Genomic DNA, 20,788 nt, shown 5'->3' with positions numbered 1-20,788 from the left:
GGTGTTTTTTGCCGTTTTTGGAAAAGTCTAAGCTATGGCGTGTCTCAGTACGCGATTGTATGTACCTTGAAGCTGTTTTCGGCTGTTTTTTTTTTTTAAGACATGTCATTTTTTGACATTTTTGCCATACTTAGCCTTGCTTTTTGGTCATTTTTTCAACATGCCATTTTTATGGTGTTTTGGGACGTTTTTGTAACAGTCTATGCTATTGCGTGTCTCGGCAAGCTATTTAATGCAGTTTTAGGCTGTTTTTAGCAGCTTTTGGGACATGTCATTTTTTGACATTTTTGCCGTACTATAGCCTTGCTTTTTTGGTCATTTTTTCGACATGCCATTTTATGGTGTTTTTTGCCGTTTTTTTTTTAACAGTCTATGCTATTGTGTGTCTCGGCAGGCTATTGTATGCGCTTTTAAGCTGTTTTGAGCTGTTTTTTTAAGACATGTCATTTTTTGACATTTTTGCCATACTATAGCCTTGCTTTTTTGGTCATTTTTTCGACATGCCATTTTATGGTGTTTTTGGTCGTTTTTGGAACAGTCTAAGCTATGGCGTGTCTCAGTACGCGATTGTATGTACCTTTTTGAAGCTGTTTTCGGCTGTTTTTAAGACATGTCATTTTTTGACATTTTTGCCATACTATAGCCTTGCTTTTTTGGTCATTTTTTCGACATGCCATTTTATGGTGTTTTTTGCCGTTTTTGTAACAGTCTATGCTATTGTGTGTTTCGACAGGCTATTTAATACAGTTTTAGGCTGTTTTCGGCTGTTTTTAAGATATGTCATTTTTTGACATTTTTGCCATACTATAGCCTTGCTTTTTGGTTCATTTTTTCGACATGCCATTTTATGGTGTTTTTGGCCGTTTTTTGGAACAGTCTATGCTATGGCGTGTCTCAGTACGGGATTGTATGTACCTTGAATCTGTTTTCGGCTGTTTTTAAGACATGTCATTTTTTGACATTTTTGCCATACTATAGCCTTGCTTTTTTGGTCATTTTTTCGACATGCCATTTTATGGTGTTTTTGGACGTTTTTGTAACAGTCTATGCTATTGCGTGTCTCTGCAAGCTATTTAATGCAGTTTTCGGCTGTTTTTAGCAGCTTTTGGGACATGTCATTTTTTGACATTTTTGCCATACTATAGCCTTGCTTTTTTGGTCATTTTTTTCGACATGCCATTTTATGGTGTTTTTGGTCGTTTTTGGATCAGTCTAAGCTATGGCGTGTCTCAGTACGCGATTGTATGTACCTTGAAGCTGTTTTCGGCTGTTTTTTAAGACATGTCATTTTTTGACATTTTTGCCATATACTATAGCCTTGCTTTTTTGGTCATTTTTTCGACATGCCATTTTATGGTGTTTTTTGCCGTTTTTGTAACAGTCTATGCTATTGTGTGTTTCGACAGGCTATTTAATACAGTTTTAGGCTGTTTTCGGCTGTTTTTAAGATATGTCATTTTTTGACATTTTTGCCATACTATAGCCTTGCTTTTTGGTTAATTTTTTCGACATGCCATTTTATGGTGTTTTTGGCCGTTTTTGAACAGTCTATGCTATGGCGTGTCTCAGTACGGGATTGTATGTACCTTGAATCTGTTTTCGGCTGTTTTTAAGACATGTCATTTTTTGACATTTTTGCCATACTATAGCCTTGCTTTTTTGGTCATTTTTTCGACATGCCATTTTATGGTGTTTTTGGGACGTTTTTGTAATAGTCTATGCTATTGCGTGTCTCTGCAAGCTATTTAATGCAGTTTTCGGCTGTTTTTAGCAGCTTTTGGGACATGTCATTTTTTGACATTTTTGCCATACTATAGCCTTGCTTTTTTTGCTCATTTTTTCGACATGCCATATTATGGTGTTTTTGGTCATTTTTGGAACAGTCTAAGCTATGGCGTGTCTCTGCAAGCTATTGTATGCGGTCTTAAGCTGTTTTCGGCTGTTTTTAGGACATGTCATTTTTTGACATTTTTGCCATACTATAGCCTTGCTTTTTTAGTCATTTTTTCGACATGCCATTTTATGGTGTTTTTGGCCGTTTTTTGTGACAGTCTATGCTATTGTGTGTCTTGACAGGCTATTTAATGCAGTATTAGGCTGTTTTCGGCTGTTTTTAAGACATGTCATTTTTTGACATTTTTGCCATGCTATAGCCTTGCTTTTTTGGTCATTTTTTCAACATGCCATTTTATGGTGTTTTTTGGGCCGTTTTTGTGACAGTCTATGCTACTGTGTGTCTTGACAGGCTATTTAATGCAGTTTTAGGCTGTTTTCGGCTGTTTTTAAGACATGTCATTTTTTGACATTTTTGCCATACTATAGCCTTGCTTTTTCAGTCATTTTTTCAACATACCATATTCACTAGCAAGGACCACATCACAACAATATATCATTCAAATATTTATTATGGTATGAAGGTTTGGTTCCGTTGGTCGGTGATGGATGTGTGTGGCTGGTCCTGGAGGATGTCTTTAAGCCGGGTCGAGGGAGACTCAGAATGGGTTACTTCTTGCATGTGTCCACCTGATCCGATTCCCGTGGCCTAAAATGAGAAACAGGAAGGACAGGAATGAACAACGAGATTGAGGAGAGAAGGAAATGAGGTAGGCTCGACGAGATGGGAGACGATAATGGATGAGGCAGGACCTCAAACAGACAAGGGAAGTGTTGGGTGGGCCGAGAGATCCAAGTAAAACAGAGGAGAATGGGTTGGCCAGGTAAAAGTAGGCGAGCAGGTAATAAGACGTGGTTGAGGCGTTGTCCTAATTCCTAATCTAGGTTAAGAAATGAACTTCATTCATAGTGTTTTTTACCATTTTTGCATCATTCTATGCTATGGCGTGTCTTAGCGAGCTTGTTGTACGCGGTTTTAACCGCTTTTTGGCTGTTTTTGAGACATGTCATTTTTTGCCATACTACTATAGCCTTGCTTTTTTGGTCATTTTTTTGACATGCCTTATTATGGTGTTTTTTGGCCATCATTTTAAACAGTCTATGCCATTGCGTGTCTCTGCAGGTTATTTAATGCAGTTTTAAGCTGTTTTAGCAGTTTTTGGGACATGTCATTTTTTGACATTTTTGCCATACTATAGCCTTGCTTTTTTGGTCATTTTTTCGACATGCCATTTTATGGTGTTTTGGACGTTTTTGTAACTGTCTGTGCCATGGCGTGTCTCTGCAAGCTATTGTATGCGGTTTTTAAGCTGTTTTTAGCAGCTTTTAGGACATGTCATTTTTTGACATTTTTGCCATACTATAGCCTTGCTTTTTTGGTTCATTTTTTCGACATGCCATATTATGGTGTTTTTGGTCGTTTTTGGAACAATCTAAGCTATGGGCATGTCTCAGTACACGATTGTATGTAGCAGTTTTAAGCTGTTTTTGGCTGTTTTTAAGACATGTCATTTTTTGACATTTTTGCCATACTACTATAGCCTTGCTTTTTTGGTCATTTTTTCAACATGCCATTTTTATAGGTGTTTTTTGCCGTTTTTTTGGAACAGTTTATGCTATTTGTGTGTGTCTCAGCAGGCTATTTAATGCGCTTTTAAGCTGTTTTTGAGCTGTTTTTAAGACATGTCATTTTTTTGACATTTTTGCCATACTATAGCCTTGCTTTTTTGGTCATTTTTTCGACATGCCATTTTATGGTGTTTTGGGACGTTTTTGTAACTGTCTGTACCATGGCGTGTCTCTGCAAGCTATTGTATGCGCGGTTTTAAGCTGTTTTTTGCTGTTTTTTAGGACATGTCATTTTTTGACATTTTTGCCATACTATAGCCTTGCTTTTTTGGCCATTTTTTCAACATGCCATTTTTGGTGTTTTGGACCGTTTTTGTAACTGTCTATGCTTTGTGTGTCTCGACAGGCTATTTAATGCAGTTTTAGGGTGTTTTTAACAGCTTTTAAGACATGTCATTTTTTGACATTTTTGCCATACTATAGCCTTGCTTTTTTGGTCATTTTTTCGACATGCCATTTTATGGTGTTTTTGGGACGTTTTTGTAACTGTCTGTACCATGGCGTGTCTCTGCAAGCTATTGTATGCGGTTTTAAGCTGTTTTGGCTGTTTTTAGGACATGTCATTTTTTGACATTTTTGCCATACTATAGCCTTGCTTTTTTGGCCATTTTTTCAACATGCCATTTTATGGTGTTTTTGGCCGTTTTTGTAACAGTCTATGCTATTGTGTCTCTCGGCAGGCTATTTAATGCAGTTTTCAGCTGTTTTTAGCAGCTTTTTTAGGGACATGTCATTTTTTGACATTTTTGCCATACTATAGCCTTGCTCTTTTTGTTCATTTTTTCGACATGCCTATTATGGTGTTTTTGGTCGTTTTTGGACAGTCTAAGCTATGGCGTGTCTCAGAACGTGATTGTATGTACCTTGAAGCTGTTTTCGGCTGTTTTTAAGACATGTCATTTTTTGACATTTTTGCCATACTATAGCCTTGCTTTTTTGGTCATTTTTTCAACATGCCATTTTATGGTGTTTTTTGCTGTTTTTGTAACAGTCTATGCTATTGTGTGTCTTGACAGGCTATTTAATGCAGTTTTCGGCTGTTTTCGGCTGTTTTTAAAACATGTCATTTTTTGACATTTTTACCATACTATATAGCCTTGCTTTTTTGGTCATTTTTTTCAATATGCCATTTTATGGTGTTTTGGACCGTTTTTGTAACTGTCTATGCTATTGTGTGTCTCGACAGGCTATTTAATGCAGTTTTAGGATGTTTTTAGCAGCTTTTAAGACGTGTCATTTTTTGACATTTTTGCCATACTATAGCCTTGCTTTTTTGGTCATTTTTTTGACATGCCATTTTAATGGTGTTTTTTGCAGTTTTTGTAACAGTCTATGCTATTGTGTGTCTCGACAGGCTATTTAATGCAGTTTTCGGCTGTTTTTTCAGCAGCTTTTGGGACATGTCATTTTTTGACATTTTTGCCATACTATAGCCTTGCTTTTTTGGTCATTTTTTCAACATGCCATTTTATGGTGTTTTTTTGCCGTTTTTATAACAGTCTATGCTATTGTGTGTCTCGGCAGGCTATTGTATGCACTTTTAAGCTGTTTTGAGCTGTTTTTAAGACATGTCATTTTTTGACATTTTTGCCATACTATAGCCTTGCTTTTTTGGTCATTTTTTCGACATGCCATTTTATGGTGTTTTGGGACGTTTTTGTAACAGTCTATGCTATTGCGTGTCTCTGCAAGCTATTTAATGCAGTTTTAGGCTGTTTTTAGCAGCTTTTGGGACATGTCATTTTTTTGACATTTTTGCCATACTATAGCCTTGCTTTTTTGGTCATTTTTTCGACATGCCATTTTATGGTGTTTTTGGTCGTTTTTGGAACAGTCTAAGCTATGGCGTGTCTCTGCAAGCTATTTAATGCAGTTTTAGGCTGTTTTTAGCAGCTTTTGGGACATGTCATTTTTTGACATTTTTGCCATACTTTTTTTTTGCCTTGCTTTTTTGGTCATTTTTTCGACATGCCATATGATGGTGTTTTTGGTCGTTTTTGGAACAGTCTAAGCTATGGCGTGTCTCAGTACGCGATTGTATGTACCTTGAAGCTGTGTTCGGCTGTTTTTAAGACATGTCATTTTTTGACATTTTTGCCATACTATAGCCTTGCTTTTTTGGCCATTTTTTCGACATGCCATTTTATGGTGTTTTTTGCCGTTTTTTGTAACAGTCTATGCTATTGTGCGTCTCGGCAGGCTATTGTATGCGCTTTTAAGCTGTTTTGAGCTGTTTTTAAGACATGTCATTTTTTGACATTTTTGCCATACTATAGCCTTGCTTTTTTGGTCATATTTTCGACATGCCATTTAATGGTGTTTTTTGCAGTTTTTGTAACTGTCTATGCTATTGTGTGTTTCGACAGGCTATTTAATGCAGTTTTCGGCTGTTTTTAGCAGCTTTTAAGACATGTCATTTTTTGACATTTTTGCCATACTATAGCCTTGCTTTTTTGGTCATTTTTTCGACATGCCATTTAATGGTGTTTTTGGCCGTTTTTGTAACAGTCTATGCTATTGTGTGTCTTGACAGGCTATTTAATGCAGTTTTCGGCTGTTTTTAGCAGCTTTTGGGACATGTCATTTTTTGACATTTTTGCCATACTATAGCCTTGCTTTTTTGGTCATATTTTCAACATGCCATTTTATGGTGTCTTTTGCAGTTTTTGTAACTGTCTATGCTATTGTGTGTCTCGACAGGCTATTTAATGCAGTTTTCGGCTGTTTTTAGCAGCTTTTGGGACATGTCATTTTTTGACATTTTTGCCATACTATAGCCTTGCTTTTTTGGTCATATTTTCAACATGCCATTTTATGGTGTCTTTTGCAGTTTTTGTAACTGTCTGTGCCATGGCGTGTCTCGGCAGGCTATTTAATGCAGTTTTCGGCTGTTTTTAGCAGTTTTTTAACATGTCATTTTTTGACATTTTTGCCATACTATAGCCTTGCTCTTTGGTTCATTTTTTCGACATGCCATTTAATGGTGTTTTTGGCCGTTTTTTTGTAACAGTCTATGCTATGTGTGTCTTGACGGGCTATTTTAATGCAGTTTTCGGCTGTTTTTAGCAGCTTTTGGGACATGTCATTTTTTGACATTTTTGCCATACTATAGCCTTGCTCTTTGGTTCATTTTTTCGACATGCCATTTTATGGTGTTTTTGGTCGTTTTTGGAACAGTCTAACCTATGGCGTGTCTCAGTACGCAATTTAATGTAGTCTGAAGCTGTTTTCAGCTGTTTTTAAGACATGTCATTTTTTGACATTTTTGCCATACTATAGCCTTGCTTTTTTGGTCATATTTTCAACATGCCATTTTATGGTGTCTTTTGCAGTTTTTGTAACTGTCTGTGCCATGGCGTGTCTCGGCAAGCTATTGTATGCGGTTTTAAGCTGCTTTCGGCTGTTTTTAAGACGTCATTTTTTGACATTTTTGCCATACTATAGCCTTGCTTTTTTGGCCATTTTTTCAACATGCCATTTTATGGTGTTTTGGACCGTTTTTGTAACAGTCTATGCTATTGTGTGTCTTGACAGGCTATTTAATGCAGTTTTCGGCTGTTTTTAGCAGCTTTTAAGACATGTCATTTTTTGACATTTTTGCCATACTATAGCCTTGCTTATTTGGTCATTTTTTCGACATGCCATTTTATGGTGTGTTTTGCAGTTTTTGTAACAGTCTATGCTATTGTGTGTCTCGACAGGCTATTTAATGCAGTTTTCGGCTGTTTTTTTTTTAGCAGCTTTTGGGACATGTCATTTTTTGACATTTTTGCCATACTATAGCCTTGCTCTTTGGTTCATTTTTTTCGACATGTCATATTATGGTGTTTTTGATCATTTTTGGAACAGCTCAGTACGCAATTGTATGTTGTCTGAAGCTGTTTTCAGCTGTTTTTAAGACATGTCATTTTTTGACATTTTTGCCATACTATAGCCTTGCTTTTTTGGTCATTTTTTCGACATGCCATTTTATGGTGTTTTTGGCCGTTTTTTGTGACAGTCTATGCTATTGTGTGTCTTGACAGGCTATTTAATGCTGTTTTCGGCTGTTTTTTTTAAGACATGTAATTTTTTGACATTTTTGCCATACTATAGCCTTGCTTTTTTGGTCATTTTTTCGACATGCCATTTTATGGTGTGTTTTGCAGTTTTTGTAACAGTCTATGCTATTGTGTGTCTCGACAGGCTATTTAATGCAGTTTTAGGCTGTTTTTAGCAGCTTTTGGGACATGTCATTTTTTGACATTTTTGCCATACTATAGCCTTGCTTTTTTGGTCATATTTTCAACATGCCATTTTATGGTGTCTTTTGCAGTTTTTGTAACTGTCTGTGCCATGGCGTGTCTCGGCAAGCTATTGTATGCGGTTTTAAGCTGCTTTCGGCTGTTTTTAAGACGTCATTTTTTGACATTTTTGCCATACTATAGCCTTGCTTATTTGGTCATTTTTTCGACATGCCATTTTATGGTGTGTTTTGCAGTTTTTGTAACAGTCCATGCTATTGTGTGTCTCGACAGGCTATTTAATGCAGTTTTAGGGTGTTTTTTAGCAGCTTTTAACACATGTCATTTTTTGACAATTTTGCCATACTATAGCCTTGCTTTTTTGGCATTTTTTTCGACATGCCATTTTATGGTGTTTTTGGCCGTTTTTGTAACAGTCTATGCTATTGTGTGTCTTGACAGGCTATTTAATGCAGTTTTCGGCTGTTTTTAGCAGTTTTTGGGACATGTCATTTTTTTTGACATTTTTGCCATACTATAGCCTTGCTCTTTGGTTCATTTTTTCGACATGCCATTTTATGGTGTTTTTGGTCGTTTTTGGAACAGTCTAACCTATGGCGTGTCTCAGTACGCAATTGTATGTAGTCTGAAGCTGTTTTCAGCTGTTTTTAAGACATGTCATTTTTTGACATTTTTGCCATACTATAGCCTTGCTTTTTTGGTCATTTTTTCGACATGCCATTTTATGGTGTTTTTTGCCGTTTTTGTGATAGTCTATGCTATTGTGTGTCTTGACAGGCTATTTAATGCAGTTTTAGGCTGTTTTCGGCTGTTTTTAAGACATGTCATTTTTTGACATTTTTGCCATACTATAGCCTTGCTTTTTTGGTCATTTTTTCAACATGCCATTTTATGGTGGTTTTTTGTTCGTTTTTGGAACAGTCTAAGCTATGGCGTGTCTCAGTACGTGATTGTATGTATCTTGAAGCTGTTTTCGGCTGGCTGTTTTTAGGACATGTCATTTTTTGACATTTTTGCCATACTATAGCCTTGCTTTTTTGGTCATATTTTCGACATGCCATTTTATGGTGTTTTTTGCCGTTTTTTGTAACAGTCTATGCTATTGTGTGTCTCGGCAGGCTATTGTATGCGCTTTTAAGCTGTTTTGAGCTGTTTTTAAGACATGTCATTTTTTGACATTTTTGCCATACTATAGCCTTGCTTTTTTGGTCATATTTTCGACATGCCATTTTATGGTGTTTTTTGCCGTTTTTGTAACAGTCTATGCTATTGTGTGTCTCGGCAGGCTATTTAATGCAGTTTTCGGCTGTTTTTAGCAGCTTTTGGGACATGTCATTTTTTGACATTTTTGCCATACTATAGCCTTGCTTTTTGGTTCATTTTTTCGACATGCCATATTATGGTGTTTTTGGTCGTTTTTGGAACAGTCTAAGCTATGGCGTGTCTCAGTACGTGATTGTATGTACCTTGAAGCTGTTTTCGGCTGTTTTTAGGACATGTCATTTTTTGACATTTTTGCCATACTATAGCCTTGCTTTTTTGGCCATTTTTTCAACATGCCATTTTATGGTGTTTTGGACCGTTTTTGTAACTGTCTATGCTATTGTGTGTCTCGACGGGTTATTTAATGCAGTTTTAGGGTGTTTTTAGCAGCTTTTAAGACATGTCATTTTTTGACATTTTTGCCATACTATAGCCTTGCTTTTTTGGTCATTTTTTCGACATGCCATTTAATGGTGTTTTTGGCCGTTTTTGTAACAGTCGATGCTATTGTGTGTCTTGACAGGCTATTTAATGCAGTTTTTGGCTGTTTTAGCAGCTTTTGGGACATGTCATTTTTTGACATTTTTGCCATACTATAGCCTTGCTTTTTGGTTCATTTTTTCGACATGCCATATTATGGTGTTTTTGATCGTTTTTGGAACAGCTCAGTACGCAATTGTATGTAGTCTGAAGCTGTTTTCAGCCGTTTTTAAGACATGTCACTTTTTGACATTTTTGCCATACTATAGCCTTGCTTTTTTGGTCATTTTTTCAACATGCCATTTTATGGTGTTTTTGTTCGTTTTTGGAACAGTCTAAGGTATGGCGTGTCTCAGTACGTGATTGTATGTATCTTGAAGCTGTTTTCGGCTGTTTTTAGGACATGTCATTTTTTGACATTTTTGCCATACTATAGCCTTGCTTTTTTGGTCATTTTTTCGACATGCCATTTTATGGTGTTTTGGGACGTTTTTGTGACAGTCTATGCTATTGTGTGTGTCTTGACAGGCTATTTAATGCAGTTTTCGGCTGTTTTTAGGCTGTTTTTAAGACATGTCATTTTTTGACATTTTTGCCATACTATAGCCTTGCTTTTTTGGTCATATTTTCAACATGCCATTTTATGGTGTTTTTTGCAGTTTTTGTAACTGTCTATGCTATTGTGTGTCTCGACAGGCTATTTAATGCAGTTTTCGGCTGTTTTCTGCTGTTTTTAAGACATGTCATTTTTTGACATTTTTGCCATACTATAGCCTTGCTTTTTTGGTCATTTTTTCGACATGCCATTTTATGGTGTTTTGGGCAGTTTTTGCAACATTCTATGTCTCCACCCTCTATTTTCAGCTGTTTTTAGCTGTTTTTGGGACATGTCATAATTTTACATTTTTCGTGATACATTAGTATGGCATTTTCTATGTTTTTTCATCATGCCAAATTGGGCTTTGTTTGTCTTTTTTGCAACATTGTATGCTATGGGGTATCTCAGCACGCAATTTTATGTTTTCAGCTGTTGTGGACATTTCATATTTTGATTTCTTTAGACCATAATATAGGAAGCCATCTATACTGGGATGTTTTTAGACGTCTTTTCTGCATTCTATTCTATGTGGTGTCTTGACATGCTGTTTTGTGGTTTTCAGCTCTTTTTTGGACATATCATATTTTGACATTTTTCAACATATTATACTATTGCGTTTTCTGTTATTTTCTCGACATGCTAATATTTTTTTTTTCAGTATTCCATGTCAAATATAGTTTTAGTATATTGAAAAATATTATAGTACAGTATGTTGACAAAACTGTCACAAAGTATGTCTAAAAAAACTCATTAAGTCATAGTAAAGCATTTCAAAATGGCACAAAATAGTCATAGTAGAGTATGTCTTAAACGTCATAGTAAAGCATGTTTTCTTACCTCCCACAGGAGCGCTCGGTGCGTCAGTTCCTGTTGACTAACCTGGTGGAGCAGAATGGCCACTATGCCTGGAGGGTCAACCTGGAGGCCATCTCAGCACATCTTGATGACGTCATGAGCTTCCCCAACTTTGACACCGCCTATAACGGACCTACATTGTTTTTAGGTGGAGCCAGCTCTGCCTATATCAGGTATGAAACACCAGAGACACAAATTGTTAATTTTTGATAAAAACAAATACATAACAGCAGAATACTTACTCATCATGAAAAAAGTCACCTGATATTCTAAATCCTCTGTCTTCATGTCTTCCCTCCTGATCCAGCTCTGATGATTACCCAGAAATCGAGAGGCTGTTCCCAAACGCCGACATCCAGTACATCCCAGACGCGAGCCACTGGATCCATGCAGATAAACCCTTAGATTTCATCAGCTCCATCATCTCCTTTCTCCAGTCCTAGCTGCCCACTGCCTACACCTCAGAACTTTTAAATATTCGCACCTCTGGGCGTGCCCTCACCGGAAATGACAGTTCGTATTCAGCAGCTTCAGCAAGAGCAAGTGGAGCCATTAATTATGCTAATATTTGCCAACAGTGGACCAAACTTACTCTTTTACAGCAGTTCTTACCTTTTAAAATTACAAGTGTTGTGTAGCTTAGGTGAACTTTTCTTTTGTTTAGTCTCTCTGCCAGACAAGTAGTGTAACTAGATCAGCTGGTTTCTAGATGGGTTTTCATTGATTTTTAGCTTAGGAGACTGACAATATATAACTTAACGGGGCTGTTTTGAAGGTGATGTACTAATCCAAAGAAACTCATTTGCACAGTGCTTTCCTTATCATTAAACATTTACGCTAGTATGATAGAAAAGTAGCTTTGGGCCAAGTACAATCTGGGACTGCTGCAGTGAACCAGCAGTAAGATGTGTGGATTTTAAAGTTTTGACAGCATGTAAATCTGACAAGCTGAGTGAAAAATGCTCAAAATAAAAGTTGTTTCTTCGCACAAGGGAGTTTGTTATCATGTCGAGGTTTTAGCTGCAAAAAAAGCAGACTTTGTGTACAGATGGCACGTTGTAGAAGTTTACTTTGATGTTGGTAATAGTGATAAATTGAATATTTTGGAATTTATTTCTCTAGTCCTCTCCTCTGGGTATCTGCTGTAATGTCAGAGATGAGGATTTACAGGTCAGTGACTCCGTCACAACTCGAGGTCATCGAGAGTGCTGTTTATATTTTTACGCCAACATTATCATCTATGAAAACCGAGCTGATAAACTCAAATGCAGTATTGTCACAATCTGTTTCCTGAATATCTCAGGTTACATGTGGATACGCTAATTATTAAACACTTACACTACCCTCCTGTCTGTCTGGCAATAAGCCGTGGTAATGTTGTTGTTGTTGTCTTTGTATTTGGTCAGTTCAATCGGTGTTTTGATGAAACATGTTTTACCGATTTATTATCCCTATCTCCCTTATCTTTACAACTAAGGCGCAAGGCTATATGGGTATCTCATAAATATATGCTGCAACAATGTATGTCTATCTAACCGTAATCTTGTTTATATCATTTCTGTTCCCATGGGTTTAAGCAGTACTGTTCAGTAGTGAAACTGCCATCTGTATGAATAAGCAGGGTGTTGTAAATGTGTGCCTCTTTTGTTGAGAGCTCCTTTTCCATTTCCGTAAAACTTGAAAAACAACAACAAAAAAACTTTTATTCTACAATAATTCCTAGCAGACATTAGATTGGCAGCTGGGTTGCCAGTTTTGTGTGAATTTTCTCACAAGGAATTTTAACAAATGAGGGTGTATCTCTTCATGGCACTAGATGTTTACAACAGTCAGTGTTTTATGTTCGTTTGAAGTCTAAAATGCTTTAAATGATCAGAATTTAGTTGAGTGAAACTTCTGATTTAATTCTTTTTTTAAAGCTCCAATTGGTGGAAAAGTATTCCCTCAGCCTCCTCCAAAACAGAGCAGATTTGTCTTGTTACACATTTAAACAGATTGCTGTGTGTCGCTGACGTTTATATGCAGGCCCTGCTGCAGCTTCTGTAGTGTTGTAATGGGACAAGAGTCCATCAAAGGGGGAACTCTGTCAACAACATAGGAAAGTGAATTTATTCAACCACAGCGACTACGTTTACTTGCACAAAATATTCAATTTTTTTTTTGCCCTAATTCTGAAAACAACAATATTCCTACTAAGCTGTTTACTTTTCTCATGAAAACGAATATTCCACTAATTTACGTACGTACGCCGATAAACTCGTGGTAACATGGAGTTTATCATGTCAAAATACATAAAAATGGAATACTTGGAGCTGCTTGTGCCGTTTTGCTTCTTTGCATCAAAATAGGATTTGTCCACCGGTGGCGGATTTGTTGGAGCAGAAAATGCTTAATTCAGAAAGGCCTAATTCGGAATATCTAACAGAATAAATTGTTTACACGGCTCGCATCAAATTCAGGGTATTGTCATTTTCAGAATAATAGTGTAATGTAAGTGCGCATGTAAACGTAATCATTTAAAAGCTGTGCTAAGACTGATCATCTGTTCATGATTGTACATTGTTTCACTATGAGCATGCCTTTTCTCTTGTCATCAGATGTAACTTTGCTGTGCTATACGTCTGTTTGTTGAATATGTTGCCACAGTAGTGGCGCTCATTCTAAATAATAGCATATATAAATTTTAAATGTGGGCAAGAAGCATATAGGAGTGGATTATATATTATTGAAAATGTACAAACTGATATTATACAATAAAATTATAAATCTGCAACAAAGTTTATTAGTTTTTCATTTGAATTTTTAAGTGCAGACTAAAGTGACAAACTGCAGTCTGACTCTGCAGGAAGTTTAAAATAGCTTTTCCATAACAATTACATTTATTCACAACATGACATAAATATTCAGGAAATTAAAGGTCTAGTGTGTAGGATTTAGTGTCATCTAGTGGTGAGGTTGCAGAACTTAAAATTCTCCCACGTACCAAGCATATCTAAGAACTATGGCGGCTGACGCAAATGTTGATTTTTCCATTTTGGGCTGCTGTAGAACAACATAGCGGTGTCCTTCAAAGAGGACCTGCTCTGTGTTTAGACATAAACTACTCATACTCATTATACACTATTACTGCCAATAGATGCTCCTAAATCCTACATACTGGACTGTTTGAGTAATGCATTAGAGTGTTACGTATTAAACAATTGCATGGCTCGTTCATAATCACAGTTAGTTACATTAAAGATCCAAAGCATGTTTTCCCAAAAATAAATGAAAGATCCCTCCAAACATGTTTAAATACTTAAGAAATACTGTGCTTGGAATAATAACTTGTCTGATATCATTTTAATTTAACATTAACATCTTGACATCTGCTCTTTCCTTATTAAAGAATCCAGAATCTATGAATAAATAATATTGTTCATTTCAGAGGTTTAACTGCAGGACTCAAGACGTCTCTTAAACTACTAGGAAGTGCATTTTTAGGCTGCAGTCAAAATAGTCAAAAAAAAAAAAAAAAAATTATAGGTACTTCAGAAAAGACTCCCCAAGGTGCTAAAAATGTCCTATATAATTACATGACGGCAGATGTGACTGATGTGGGTATTCAGTGATGAAACTACAATGCTCCGAAGATGGACTGCTATAATCTCATCTTTTACACTACACCCTGTGCACATTTGGAATTAGAGAATTCAATCGGTGCTTGTCATGGCTGCTTCTTAGATATTTGTAGGTCATTTCACTCAATTATGAAACAGACTATTTGACCGCAGCCTTGGTGTTTGTTTCCACATCACACTCGTGTAAGCTTCATATTGGACAACATTTAGCTACTAGCTGTGATGTCAATAATCATACTCAGACATACAAGTGTTAAATTCTGATTAAAGCACAGAGAAACTTTGAGTGTGAGTGTTGTGCATCAGAATGAATGCACTCAGTGCAAAGTCCAAACTATTTCAATCGAGTGATACAACCTGAAAGCCGTCATCACCCCTGCCGTCTGACTCCTGCCCCGCTCCATCCTGGTCTCCTTGACGACTGGTTTTCGTCCTCCTCAGCTTGTCCCTCCAGGTGCGTTGGGAGGAAGGAGGTGTGCTGGGAGCTATAGCAGCAGAACTCCCAGATCTTGGCACGAAGATTTGGTTGGAGTTGGTTGTGGGAGGGACGGGCACAGACAAAGGGAAGTTGGTTGGTCGCTGGATGGGCGGTTTGTTGTTTCTCCTCAGGATGCCCAAGCGGGAGGGCTTCTTCTGGGCCTGCTCTGCCTGCTGCTGAATCTGCAGCTGCTGGTGGACGATCAGCTGAACGTCCTCCTGTGTCAAAGGAAAACAAGCAGACTGTCAGAGCACAAAAGGCGCTGACCTTAAAAAATCTGCAACAGTGATAAGAAACAGGTAAAGTGGGAACAAGAGGCGAAATGAATGTGTTGAAAAGCAAGATCTTTAACCTGAGAGAGTGTGATCTTTGTTTTATCTTTTACATGGCTGTTTTTAGAACAGTTCACATCAGTGTCACTGGCAAAATAGAGACTGTTCATAAATTATTAGTTATTAGTGGTCAGAAAAAGGGGGGTGGATTGTTTTTGGGAAAGTAGAGGAGGGTCATTTAACTCACCAAGATATAAATTTCAGCCTTTGACTGTAGGACTGTAAGCCATAGAGCAGCATGTTCAAAAAACGTTTTAAGTGTTTGTATGCATGTTGAAAAAGTTTAGATAAAACATGTCGAAAAATTTCATAGTATAGCATGCCTAAAAAAAATTGAAAAAGCATGTGGGAAAAACTGTTAAAAAGTCTTGGTACAGTATGTTGAAGAAACTATCTAAAAAGTTGTACAAAATCATGTCAAAAAAGTCACAAAAGTCATTTAAAAAAATGAATATTTAAACTTAGTTCCCAAAGGTACATAAATTTTAGTATGGCATATCAAAAAAGTCATAGTATAACATGTATAAAACATTTGGAAAACATTCAGTACATCAAAATGTATGTTATCAAAGTAAGAAAAAGAAGAAGTCATAGTATAGCATGTTCATTTATGGCGGGTCAATAAAAGTAAAAAAAAACTCAGTATATCATTTAAAAGTCACATAAAAATGTATGTATAGTATGTAAAAAAAATTTATAAAAAGACTACTATTTACTATTTTACGAAAGATAAAGTAACAATAAAAAAGACAAAGAAAAATGAAAAAAAAATTATTTTAACACTTGAATGCAAGTTGACTCTGATATTGTTCTAAGAAGTGACCCATTTTTAAATCACACTGAAAGCTAGAAAAAAATGTATCTAGAGAAGTATTTGATCAATATAAATTGTGTAATTTTGACACAAATATTTGGGCATTTTAGCTCCAAATATCCAACACTTTGTGACACTGCTGCTCTCCCCGGTAAACTTGACAACATTTGATAAGTACAGTGTTGTTTTAGTTTAACCCTGCAGGAGGCTGAGCACCCAGCGGATGAACGCGTGGGCCTGAGGCCAAACACCGTGGCAGGATACCAGCTGGCACTAACGCTGCATGTACTGGAAATAATGTGTGTGAATGTTAATTGAGGTTTGTGTTGTGTGTGTGTTTAACAGCTGAATGCATTTTGAGTCCTGATTGTGACGTGTGCACTTAACACTAATTAAGGTGTGTGTGTGTGTGTGTGTGTGTGTGTGTGTGTGTGTGTACTCTGTGCCCTACTTCTCTAGACTCTCATATGGACTCTTTTTTAACCTAATAAAACTCCATATTTTAATTTATGTTTGATTTTTATTTGTTTGATTGCAGAGTTTCCTGATCAGTTTATTCACAGGTTTTGTCCCTTCGTTAAATTAAACCTCGTCTCAGGTTTTACCTTCCAGGCCTCGAGCTCCAGCGACAGCTCCAGACGTTTCTGCACGGCTTCCAGCAGCTGGTTGTTCAGTAACATCATCTCCGTTTTACTCCGCAGCAGCTCGGCCTCCATCGCCTTCTTCCTGCACAGTGGAACAGAAAGAATGACGCATTGCTCAAGATGAATTAACGTCTTACAGCTTCCCCTTTTTCCTCTTAAATCTTGATAAATCTGTTATTTAGAGGAGGTGACAGTGTGCATCATGTCTCACTTCTCTATGGCCTCATCTCTGTCCCGTAACGCCTGCTGCAGAATGGCGCTGTCCTCTGCTCCTTTGTCTGTGCCAGACTTGAACTGTTGAAAGAACAAAGAAGGGAGGTTATGTAATTATCACATATCTGCTTTTAACCACACTGACTTCACTCTGTCTCATCTGTATTTTTACAGGATTCTGATCTAATCCCACCATCAGTCACACACCTTGTGACTCTCTGACATACAGTGAAGAACAGACAGACTCAGATCACTGACACCTGTAAACCCGTCGGGCCACATAGCTGAGCTTTAACACCTTAACAACGAGGAAGATGTTTCAGCAGGAGGGCATAAATGCCTCCAGACTGAGTATGTCAAGATACAGGCCTCAGGGATTATATCATAGCTGTCTGCGTTGCCAAAAATGTATTACTGAGTCATTTTTAACTTACATTGAATGCGTCTTTAAATATAGCAAATGCCACTACTTGTATCAGGTAAAAGTCGAAATGGACAGTAGACAATGTTTTTTTTCTTCAACCTTTATGACGTAAATATTAATTGTATTAGCTAAAGAATAATGACACTATCAGCGTTTAGATTCGTTCCCTATTAAAAGGATTCATAAGTCTTTGTAAAATTGACGTCACGCCTCTGCACAGACCTCTGTGTGGGCCGTAGCTTACCAGAAATGTCACTACATGTTGTGGCGACACAGATCTCATGACCTTCATTTACTTTTATTTCACAGGTTAGAAACATTCAATTGTAAAGACATTTAAGCCCCCAGAAAATAATTTACGTCCTGTGTGTGATTTATTTTTGCTTCGTATAAGCAGAGGAAAATCCACAAGTCGAATGATTTATGCAATGTAAAATGTCATGAGTTTGTGCTAATGAGGCCTCACATTCACTATGCATTTTGTGTCGGTCATCTCTCAGTAAAATTAAGGCACAAATAAAGTGCAACCACACTGTGCACTATCCTCTTCACAACAGGAACAGGGTCGTGCTTTTGTTTTCCCTGGTAACTAAAGAATATCAGTGTAATTATTTGCAGTTACTATCCCCAGAAGCAGAAAAGGCAGATTTCGGAACAACTAAAGTAACTGTGGGAACTATGGCAGCTGCAGGGCTCCTCGGAAAGTATAAAGTGACCCGGATGTCTTTGCAACACACCAACTTTGCGGCAACAACATAACCACTTAGACATGCTGAGGATGGGAAGGGGTATAAAAGTTGTCTGTTTCCACTTTAATAAAGTCAGATTTTTATGGAAATCTCCCTTTTTTCATAAAACCTGATCCTGTTGAGTCATTATAATAAGAAATCGTCTCAAAATATTGACCCAATGACTTAGTATCGTTTCTTATCGTTTTTACATTATTATTTTAAGAAAGTTTGTTATTATTTTGAAATACTGAGTCACTATGTTGAGAAAGTTTTTCATTACAATAACCTGACAGGATCTTTTATTTGTTTCTTTTTATCCACACTGGTGGAAATATGCTTCCATAGTTTTATACAGAAATGTTTTTTCTTTGGTTCCACATGTTTGTGCAAAGCAAACATTCTTCTGAGGGACGTGCCTCTAAAATCAACTCAAGCTGAGATTAATATGATAGAGGTAAGCAGCTTTATCTGACTGGGTGTTGCCTTTACCTGTTTGGTGTGGCAGATTGCCAGTTCGCGGGCCACATTCTGCAGCTGAGCCAGTGAAGCATCCAGGCTGTTTTCCCCATGAGGGGGTTCAGGTTGGCTGGACTCGGACTCTGTCAGCGGGCGCAGCAGGCGGAGAACTGACAGAACCTCCTCTGTGACCTGAGATCAGACCGAACAGAAAGCATTTATAATAAGAGTTCTGCAGCTGCACCATAAAGGTCCTGGTACTGTGTAAAACCTTTACCCTCTCTCTGTGTTGGCTCCATCCCGGCCCGTCTCTGCTCTCCTGCAGTTTGTCCACCTGCGCTTTGAGCTTGATGCTCCGTCTCCGAGACAGCTCCACCTCCCTGCGCACCTCTTTCAGCTGCAAACAATAAACATCATATCAGTACATTTTCCACAACAACTTTTTGCTGCAGAGATAATTAGATGCCCGCACACAGAAAGTACATTGTGGCATTTTTTTACACAATGTAAACAGAAACTGCTAATCTAGATTCCTGAGTGAAACTGTAGACAAGAAATCCAGTCGCACCAGCTGAGACGTTAATCAGCACTTACAAACAAATATGCACACATGAATCCAGTGTCAGGCACAAAACATTTCCCACCAACACTGTTTCCATCTTTACACTCAACCACAAATCAAACTGCCATCAGCGGGTGTAAAATCATAAAACTTGTTCACCTCAGAGTGGATTAACCTGCGCTTTGACGTCAAACTCATTTTGATCATATTTCATTATGACGAGGGACAAGATTTTTTTGTCATTCTGGGGACTTTGCATCTTTTATCTTGTGTATCTTTGTAAATAAACTCCTGTATGACAGTTGGAAGTCTGCCTCCTCCCTGCATAACAGGTTTTGTTTGACAAGCCTGTTTTAGCAGAAGAGATTTTCATCTTCCAAGACACAGACATACCTTCATTTTGGACAGATATAGAAATATTGTTATCCTACCGTGTCTGAAACATGTCCCAGTGTCCGCCGTCTGCTGAGCGGCCTGCCACTCTTGATCAGGTCTGGTAAAGTCCCGTTTACATAGCTCCTCTGGAGGGAGCTCCCACCTTCACTGTCCGAGGCCACCAACTTGGACTGATCTGTCCCCTCTGAGGTCAGCTCACCCGGATTGTCTTTCTCCTCAGCTGAGGACGTGCACCTGTTCTCGTCAACAAGCTCTTCTTCTCCAAAATCTTTTAAATTTAATTCAGTGATGAGACATGACGTGTTCAACAGATCAGCACAGTTTCCTTCATCAGAGACCGAGCTTTCCTGCTCCGAGTCGTCTTCAGGTTCCTCTGGATCTTCTGGTTCTGTGATGGTCTCAGGGGCTTTTGGTTCAGGTGGCAGAACTGTAGGTCGGTAAGATGAAGATCTGCTCCTGAGCGAGCCCTCCAGTCTGTTCAGAGTCGAGTAGAGCTGGTCGCTGGTGGTGAATTTAGGTCTCAGCCTCTCGTTGAGGGCTGAGAAAGGCTGAGAGTAGTCCATGACCCGCTTGGCAGAAGTCGCACGCAGAAGTAGACTCAATCAAACCAGCTGAGGTTACTGTCAGGATGTACACAAACACCGAAGAGCAAGAAGACAGAGCTAAGAAGGGAGAATGACAAACAATGCCTCTAAACTTGTTTTTCCTGATCTGCATGTGTCTTCACAGGGACGCGACATGACATGATGTGATGTCACTGGAGGTTGTGGCTTCATGTGGCCTGCGTGAGTTTTCTTCCTCTTTCAGGCGTTACCTAAACACATGACGTGCAAACATACCAGAGCTGCAGGGGAACAAAGGGAGGAGGGCGTTTGATCCTTTAAGATAAGTCAGATTTTTCAGGAGTGACGCATGATACCCAATTTAAACTGCTCTTTTATTAAGAAAGTGAATATATAGAGCAGAGGAGACGGTGACCAGAGTAAACAGATATATTTATAGTCGCAGCAGAAAAAAAAATGCAGGCTTTACATTTGAGTCCTCCGCATACTCTCATAACATCCCAGTGGTTAAATGTTTATATCAATGTTGTTAATATAAACTTTAAAAAACTAGGATGCATGTTGCTAAAGATAGAAATCTTTTATTTTGGATG

At 37.9% G+C, this 20,788-nt stretch overlaps 2 protein-coding genes across 2 annotated transcripts in view; one reads left to right on the top strand and one right to left on the bottom strand.

Moving 5' to 3' along the window:
- Window positions 1-12,717, top strand: part of abhd11 (abhydrolase domain containing 11) — a 35,168-nt gene extending 22,451 nt beyond the window's left edge. The window contains exons 5-6 of the mRNA XM_042499282.1: window positions 10,954-11,135; window positions 11,270-12,717. Coding sequence (XP_042355216.1) covers window positions 10,954-11,135; window positions 11,270-11,405 — 318 coding nt within the window. The 3' untranslated portion in view covers window positions 11,406-12,717. The remainder of the gene's footprint in view (window positions 1-10,953; window positions 11,136-11,269) is intronic.
- A 1,004-nt stretch (window positions 12,718-13,721) lies between these two features.
- bicdl2l (bicaudal-D-related protein 2-like) lies at window positions 13,722-20,353 on the bottom strand. Its single transcript, XM_042499280.1, has 6 exons — window positions 19,668-20,353; window positions 18,952-19,071; window positions 18,708-18,866; window positions 17,062-17,144; window positions 16,812-16,932; window positions 13,722-15,278 (listed from the first exon to the last, which is right to left on the bottom strand). Exons 1-6 carry the CDS (start codon window positions 20,193-20,195, stop codon window positions 14,922-14,924), a joined length of 1,368 nt encoding a protein of 455 aa, XP_042355214.1. The 5' UTR covers window positions 20,196-20,353; the 3' UTR covers window positions 13,722-14,921.
- Window positions 20,354-20,788: the final 435 nt, after the last annotated feature.

This window comes from Plectropomus leopardus, chromosome 13, assembly GCF_008729295.1.
Source record: "Plectropomus leopardus isolate mb chromosome 13, YSFRI_Pleo_2.0, whole genome shotgun sequence".
In the NCBI taxonomy this organism is placed as follows: domain Eukaryota; kingdom Metazoa; phylum Chordata; class Actinopteri; order Perciformes; family Serranidae; genus Plectropomus; species Plectropomus leopardus.
Note: the sequence above shows the minus strand (reverse complement) of the source record. Positions and strands in the feature narration are given on the sequence as shown.